This window comes from Lolium rigidum, chromosome 6, assembly GCF_022539505.1.
Source record: "Lolium rigidum isolate FL_2022 chromosome 6, APGP_CSIRO_Lrig_0.1, whole genome shotgun sequence".
In the NCBI taxonomy this organism is placed as follows: domain Eukaryota; kingdom Viridiplantae; phylum Streptophyta; class Magnoliopsida; order Poales; family Poaceae; genus Lolium; species Lolium rigidum.
Genome location: NC_061513.1, coordinates 44876827 through 44884930, shown reverse-complemented (window position 1 = coordinate 44884930; position 8104 = coordinate 44876827). Strand labels below are relative to the sequence as shown.

The following is an 8104-nucleotide window of genomic DNA, read 5'->3' as shown; positions in this document are numbered from 1 at the left end:
AAATTGGGCCAAGAAACACGAAACGACTATATTTTTGCAGTTAGCCCCCTGAAGTCTGTATCCTTGGCAGCGATTGCCGTTCTGTATCGGTGGCTCGGTGCAGTCCCAATCTCTGTTCCTCCTGGCTGCTGGCTCCCTGGTCCAAGAACCAGAGGCTTCAGAGAGCCTTGTGATCGGAGGAGCACGATTTGACGTGGTTGTTGCCATTTAATCCGCAGCGGTGTAGGCACCACACCACCACTGCTGCTCTGTTCAGCTTGCGTACGCGTCGTCACGTGCTGAATCTTGTGGGGAAGGGGATGTGTGTGGGAGTAGGCTTTCTTGTGCCCTGGGGTCCGTTGCTTTCTCCTTCCTCCCTGTGCTGTGCAGGAGGTGGCCTCCTCCCCCAGTTCCCTCCTGCATTTATGATGCTCCATGCTTAGTTTTGTGCCATCTGATTTGACGTAAAGCTGCGCTCCTAGCATTAGCATTTTTATTTTCTTGTGGAGTGACTTGTGAGTTTTGTGCCCTGCTTCTTTGGCTTTGTTTCCCTAACTTGTGCTGCTGTTACTGCTTTCTCCTTTGCATTTCCTGGGTCTGTTAGAGACTGTGTTCTTCCTTTGACTACCCGCATTGCCCTGAGTCTCTTTTGCTTAGATGACTCAGATGGTTCTTCACCTGTCTCTGCAATGTTCATTCAGTAGGATCAGCTTGATCGCATACCCATTGTTTGATTGTTATACCTTGAGCGAAGAATTACGTGAAGCTGACTGCTGTCTTTTCTTTTTTCTTCAGGGTTTCAAGGTGCATTGCTAAGGGGAGCCTATTACTTTTGTTTCTCCTGAGTTGATTCGTCTGTTTCAGCCAAAGATAGAGATCGTCGTGGTTGAAAAGGTAGCCAGATTAGGCACCTGCTTGAGCTGTATGCCTGTAGAATTTCAGATTGATCTTTACATGCAAGTATCATTGAACTTTACCAAGTTTTATAATGACGCTGTATTGACTTGTCGCAGGATTATGTTCTGAACTCCTAGAAGCTTTGGTTCCTGGTCATCTACATTCTACTTACAAGACTGCAACTCACAAGGTATGAACACAAATTTTGCCTCTTTCTGTTGTGTGGTTTGTCCATGAGTACAAAGTTGTGTATGTGCCAGCGTGCGTGTAATAGGCCGGCCCATACATTAGCTGCAATGGGTATGTCTGGGGTGCAAAATGGCCACCAGGAGTGGTTTGAGCACGTCCCTGTCATTGTAAGCAGGGCCCTGTATGGCGATTCTGTCTTCCAAGTCAATGGAATTTCAGCGATCTAAGTAAAAAAAAATCCAGCAATTATTTCATATTTCACTGCCAATGTATGTTGACTAACAAGCTCATCTTGGTAGAGTTAGATTATTATATTTCAAATTCTTAAATCAGAGAGCTGCATATATAAGCAAAAAGAAACTCCCCCAGCAGGGACGGTTGATAGTCATTACTGGTTCTTCCTTCCTCCTTTTGCTCTGTTGGAAGTGTACACAAGTTTTGAACACCTCCATAGTCTCTCCTGAACTGTAGGATGTGCTTGCTTATGATTTCTTCACCTGTTTTGGCAATGTTGACTGAAGTAGGATAGGCTTTCCTGTGTACTCATTCTTTTACCTTGAGCTGAGAATTACAGGACACTGACCGCCGCCTTCTCTTTTTCTTCAGGAGTTCAGGGTGTATTTCTGAGGGGGGCGTTTACTTTCGATTCAGTCGAGTTTCGTTGGCTGCATTACTGTTGTTACTTGCCAGCAGCAAAGATGCAAAGATAGAGAACACCATGCTTGAGAAGGTATCAGTTTAAGTCCCTAAGCTTGTATGCATGTTCTTTTGATAGACTTTACCTCCAAGTATTAAATTTTACCAAGTTCTATGCTGACTCGGTATTAACTTGTTGCAGGATATGTACTGAGTAACGAGTTTGCAAAGAAGCATCGGTTCCTGGTCATCCACATTCGACTTACAAGACTGTAACTCAGAAGGTATGAACATGAATATTTGTTCGGTTTCTGGTCCGCATTTCGTGGAGGGCCTCTGTCTGCACTTATGATGCTGCATGTTTAGTTTTGTGTCATTTGATTTGATGTAAAGCTGCACTCCTAGCATGTAGCAGCGGCCTTATTTATTTCTGGGAAAATAATGGAGTGACTTATGATTCTCATGATGGATGGATGTTTCATGGACTTCCCCTGCTTCTTTGGCTTTAGGGACGGGTGTTCGTAACTTCTGCCGCGGTTACTGCTTTATTCTTTGCATTTCCTGGGCCTGTCTGGTGTCTCGTTCCTTTGAACCACCGCCATAGTCGTGAGTCTCTTGGATTAGATGCCAAGGGACATTGCTAGGTCAGAATATTTGTAACTCATGGTTTTTCACCTGTCTCGGCAATGGTTATTGAAGTAGGATGGGCTTGCTTGTGTGCAGTGTGCACTCATTCTTATACCTTGAGCTGAGAATTACATGAAGCTAACTGCTGTCCTTTCTTTCAGGAGTTTATGATGTATTTCTGATGCCATGTTTGAGAAGACATCAGTTTAAGTCCCTGCTTGAGCTATATTCATGTATGCATGTTATTTTAATTGATCTTTACCTCCATGTGTTATTAAACTTTACCAAGTTCTATACCGACTCGATATTAACTTGTTGCAGGATATGTACTGAGTAATGAGTATGCATAGAAGCTTCGGTTCCTGGTCATCTACATTCTACCCAGAAGACTATAACTCGCAAGGTATGAACATAAAGTTATTCTTTCTTCCATGAGCTAAATACATCGAGCAATTGCATCGTTTTTCATTCCCACTGTATGCTGACTGACAAGCTCATCTTGGTAGAGTTAAATTATTATATTTAAAGTTTGCACTGTTGGAAGCATAAACAAGTTTTGAACATCTGGTCTGGTCCAAACAAATGAAACCCTGACTATTCCTTCGATGGTCTTTTCTCATAATCTAAGGAAAACTTGGATTTTATTTTGGTCTCCATCTCCTATAATATCTCATTTTTTTGAGCCATTATATAGTGAACAAAATGAATTTTTGACATATTATATGTTACATGGTTCTTTGGGAAGCTACTGACATATTTAATCTCTTTATGCAGATTGAACTTTACACAATTCCGATGAACAGAATAGCAATGGGATCTCAAAGTTTCTGTCTTCTCATTCTTCTTCTATTCATCCCCAGCTGTGTCTTGTCGGAATCAAGTGATATAAGTACTTTGTACACTCTGCGGCACTCAATTGCTGAAGAAAAAGGTTTCCTTCGCAGCTGGTTTGATTTAGAAATTCCCCCATGCAACTGGTCAGGTATAACTTGTTCGGGACATAATGTTGTGGCCATAGACTTGTCCTTCGTGCCACTCTATGTTCCATTTCCCTCATGCATCGGGGCATTCGAGTTACTTGTTGGGCTCAACTTCAGTGGATGTGGGTTTACCGGTGAGCTTCCAGATGTCTTGGGGAATTTGCAGCATCTTCAGTACCTAGATTTGAGCAATAACCAACTTACTGGGCCCCTGCCTGCCTCTTTATATAATTTGAAGATGCTGAAGGAAATGGTGCTTGACGGAAACCAACTATCTGGACAACTGAGCCCTGCAATTGGTCAGCTGCAGGACATCACTAAGCTCTCTATGTCTATGAACTCCATCTCTGGTGGTCTTCCTACAGAGCTGGGAAGTCTACAGTACCTTGAGTTCCTGGACCTTCAGATGAACAGACTGAATGGGTCGATACCAGCAGCATTTTGTAATCTGTCTCGGCTTTTGCATCTGGATCTAAGTCAGAATAACCTCTGTGGATCAATATTTTCTGGAATAAGCTCGTTGATAAACCTTTTGACACTCGATCTGTCCTCGAACAGCTTCGTGGGGCCAGTACCTAGGGAAATTGGTCAACTAGAAAATCTGAAACTGCTTATTTTGGGACAAAATGGTTTCACAGGAACCATTCCAGAAGAGATTGGCAACCTGAAGTGGCTTGAAGTACTTCAACTCTCTGTTTGCAAATTCACAGGTACCATTCCTTGGTCGATCGGCGGTCTTGTAAGCCTGAAGGAACTGGATATATCAGAGAATAACTTCGATGCTGAACTCCCACCACCTATCGGTCGGCTTGGAAATCTGACACAGCTGATTGCAAAGGGTGCAGGCCTCAAGGGGAGCATACCGAAGGAACTAAGTAACTGCAAGAAGATTACCCTCATTAATCTATCGTTCAATGAGCTCACTGGCTCTATCCCCGAACAACTTGCAGAGTTGGATGCTATTGTGGCCTTTTCCGTGGAAAAGAACAAACTATCGGGCAATATTCCAGACTGTATAAGGAACTGGACAAATGCAAGATCAATATCGTTGGGTCAAAACTTTTTCACTGGACCTTTGCCATTGCTGCCATTACCGCATCTGCTTAGTTTCTCTGCTGAATCCAACCTTCTCTCAGGTTCTGTCCCTGCCAAGTTATGTGAAGACAACTCCCTACATTCACTCATACTGCATGATAATAATCTTACTGGGAGTATTGAGGAAACTTTTAAAGGATGCAAAAATCTCACTGAGCTGAACTTGCAAGGCAACCGTCTTCATGGTGAGATACCAGGGTATCTGGCTGAGCTCCCTTTAGTTACTCTGGAATTATCCCTGAATAACTTAACGGGAATGTTGTCTGAGTCGCTGTGGGAGTCATCAACACTTTTGCAGATATCTATCAGCAATAATCAGATTACAGGCCAGATCCCCCATAGCATTGGGAGGCTGTCCAGCTTGGAGAGGTTGCAGATGGACAATAACTATTTGCAAGGACCCATCCCTCCATCTGTTGGCGCTCTACGGAATCTCACAATTTTGTCGCTGCATGGTAATGGGTTATCTGGGAACATACCAGTAGAGCTCTTCAACTGCCGAAACCTTGCCACGCTGGACCTGAGCTCTAATAATCTGTCTGGGCACATCCCGAGGGCCATATCTAACCTGATAATGCTCAATAGCTTGAGTTTGTCTTATAACCACCTCTCTGGTGCTATTCCTGCTGAGATATGTGTGGGATTTGAGAATGAGGTTCACCCTGACTCGGAGTTTGTTCAGCATAAAGGTCTTCTTGATCTGTCATACAACCGCTTGATTGGTCAGATTCCAACAGAAATAAAAAAGTGTTCTATGCTCAAGGTGCTAAATCTGCAAGGCAATTTACTGAATGGCACCATTCCTTCAGAGCTTGGTCAGTTGACGAATCTTACAATCATCAATCTGTCTTATAATGGACTGATCGGACCGATGCTTCCTTGGTCTGCACCATTGGTACAACTCCAAGGCCTTATGCTATCAAATAACCACCTAGATGGCACCATTCCTGCTGAGATAGGCCAAGTTCTTCCCCAAGTTTCTATGATAGACTTGTCCGGTAATCTACTTACTGGAAATATACCCCCGTCTATGATGTGCAACAAAAACCTAAACCGCCTGGATGTCAGTAACAACAATCTCTCTGGAAAAATTATATTCTCTTGTCCCAGGGACATAGAATCCTCGAGCGAACTGGTTTTCTTCAATTTAAGCAGTAACCATTTCTCAGGGACCCTAGATGAGTCTATCTCGAACTACACACATCTGTCTTCTATTGATATCCACAACAACAGCCTCACTGGAAGCTTACCACCAGCACTCTCTGATCTCAGCCTTTTGAACTATCTTGACCTCTCAAGCAATGATTTCTACGGTTCCATCCCTTGCGGTATCTGCAGTATATATGGCCTCACATTTGCCAACTTCTCTGGCAACCACATCAGCACATACAGCTCAGCAGATTGTGCAGCTGGAGGTGTTTGTTCCACTAATGGCATTGATAATAAGGTGGCTCATCCATCTCATCGAGCTCGAAGATTATTGATCATTTGTTCCCTGTCACTTGCTGTTGTCATCATGTTAGTTCTTCTGGTAGTTTATCTGAGAAAGAAACCACTGAGGAGCAGATCAATTGTTTTTGTATCTGCCAGTAAGGCCAATGCTACCATTGAGCCAACCTCATGCGATGAACTCCTAGGAAGGAAGTCACGGGAACCTCTGAGTATCAATCTCGCAACATTTCAGCATTCACTGCTAAGGGTCACCACAGAGGATATACTGAAAGCCACAAAGAATTTCAGTAAAGAGCACATCATAGGCGATGGTGGCTTTGGCACTGTGTACAGGGCAGCACTCCCTGAAGGCAGGAGAGTTGCGATCAAGAGGCTTCATGGTCAGTTCCAAGGTGATCGCGAATTCCTAGCTGAGATGGAAACCATTGGAAAGGTGAACCATCCAAACCTTGTTCCCCTACTTGGCTACTGTGTTTGTGGCGAGGAACGGTTCCTGATCTATGAGTACATGGAGAATGGGAGCCTTGAGATGTGGCTGAGGAACCGAGCAGATGCAGTTGAAGCACTTGGATGGCCAGATCGTCTCAAGATCTGCCTCGGTTCTGCCCGTGGGCTTGCTTTCCTCCATGAAGGATTTGTGCCCCATATCATCCACCGGGACATGAAATCAAGCAACATTCTGTTGGATGAGAACTTCGAGCCGCGGGTCTCCGACTTTGGCCTCGCAAGGATAATCAGCGCATGCGAGACCCATGTCAGCACTCTCCTTGCCGGTACATTTGGATACATCCCCCCAGAGTACGGCATGACAATGAAGTCCAGCATGAAAGGCGACGTGTACAGCTTCGGTGTTGTCATGCTAGAGCTGCTCACAGGACGTCCACCCACAGGGCAAGAAGATGTTGAAGGAGGTGGAAACCTTGTCGGCTGGGTAAGATGGATGATGGCACGTGGCAAGAGGAACGAGCTGTTTGATCCCTGCCTACCTATCTCAGGCGTATGGCGGGAGCAGATGGTGCGTGTCCTCGCCATTGCCCTGGACTGCACCGCTGAGGAGCCATGGAAGAGGCCGATCATGCAAGATGTGGTGAAAGGACTCAAGATGGCCCAGACAATGGAGTGCGGACCTCTGGTAGTGATGGTTTCCAGGGGCACATAGCGCTGAGCTCGAAGCACCATTCTTCTTGATACTGATGTGATGTAATAACAGGCTAATGGTAGGTAACTTGTAGCTGTAGAGTAAGGTCGCTGGAGATTGTAGCAAGAGAAACTAGTGTTCCTCATTTTCAGGCTGTAGCTGGCACAAAAGCTATTGTATGTTCATCCATGTATTGTCTTTGTCAGGTCTCATCATGGCGGCATGAGTGTTTTACAATCCTAGAACTAGGCTTTTCTGAAAGTTTACTTCTCTTCTAAGTATTCCAGATATTGCTGATCGAGACCCTCATATTCGTCTGATGCGAGGTTAAGCCCTTTCCATCTGACGTTGTTCGAAAGTTTACTGCTGGTTCTGCTTTGACTGAAATATATTCTGTGACGTAGTACTTCATAGAACTGCTAAGCTTCTTTTTTCTGCTGTCCTACAGGCAACTGCACTGCTCCAATTGTAGTGGTAGAATTCAAGCAGAGCCTCTCTGTTTTCTCAGGAAACTGCTAAAAGTAAAATCTTCACATTTTAGTCTGATGATTCCGGACGCATTTTTGTTCACATCTTCGTATCATCTATCATCATATCAGCACGGAATTCTTTTTTCTGATTGATGACTGGTGATATCTTCTGATAATATACGCAGGTGCAAGGATTTCAGCGAGCAAGTGACATATCTGCAATTGTAGATAGCAGATTGGCCTGTTGCGGAGTTACTCAGTTACCTCACAAGTTCTAAATAAATTGGTGCCTGAAGCTGATGAGATCCAGCAATGAGATCGACAGGCTGAGCCGCTCAGGTGCACCGGATGCACGAACAAGAGATCAGGCTGACTAGCAACTTGCAGCAAAAAAAAATGAAATCAAAATGGGTGAACATCGTCGTTGTTCTTGCCATGCAGAGAGCTGGGGCGTCTCTGCGCTGGAGGCGATCGGTCAGTTATTCGTCTCGACTCCGAAGCAGACGGGCAGCTGAGTCCACGAGTGAGCTTTGCCAGTTGCCACTGGTCAATCAACGACATCGCGAAACTCCAACACGTCGATTCGGCAGATCCTTGCCGAAATTTGTTCCTTCAAATCCCTAGTTTTGCCTCTCAAATTC

At 44.7% G+C, this 8104-nt stretch overlaps 1 protein-coding gene across 1 annotated transcript; it reads left to right on the top strand.

Annotated features, from left to right (window-relative positions):
- Window positions 1-808: 808 nt before the first annotated feature.
- Window positions 809-7193, top strand: LOC124662072 (leucine-rich repeat receptor protein kinase MSP1-like). Its single transcript, XM_047199961.1, has 7 exons — window positions 809-873; window positions 993-1066; window positions 1672-1795; window positions 1904-1985; window positions 2490-2561; window positions 2650-2731; window positions 3103-7193. The coding sequence occupies exon 7, from the start codon at window positions 3124-3126 to the stop codon at window positions 7012-7014; it is 3891 nt and encodes a 1296-aa protein (XP_047055917.1). The 5' UTR covers window positions 809-873; window positions 993-1066; window positions 1672-1795; window positions 1904-1985; window positions 2490-2561; window positions 2650-2731; window positions 3103-3123; the 3' UTR covers window positions 7015-7193.
- Window positions 7194-8104: the final 911 nt, after the last annotated feature.

Coding starts and splice junctions, on each gene's coding strand:
- LOC124662072 (XM_047199961.1), top strand. CDS start 3,124: ATGAACAGAATAGCAATGGGATCTCAAAGTTTCTGTCTTCTCATTCTT.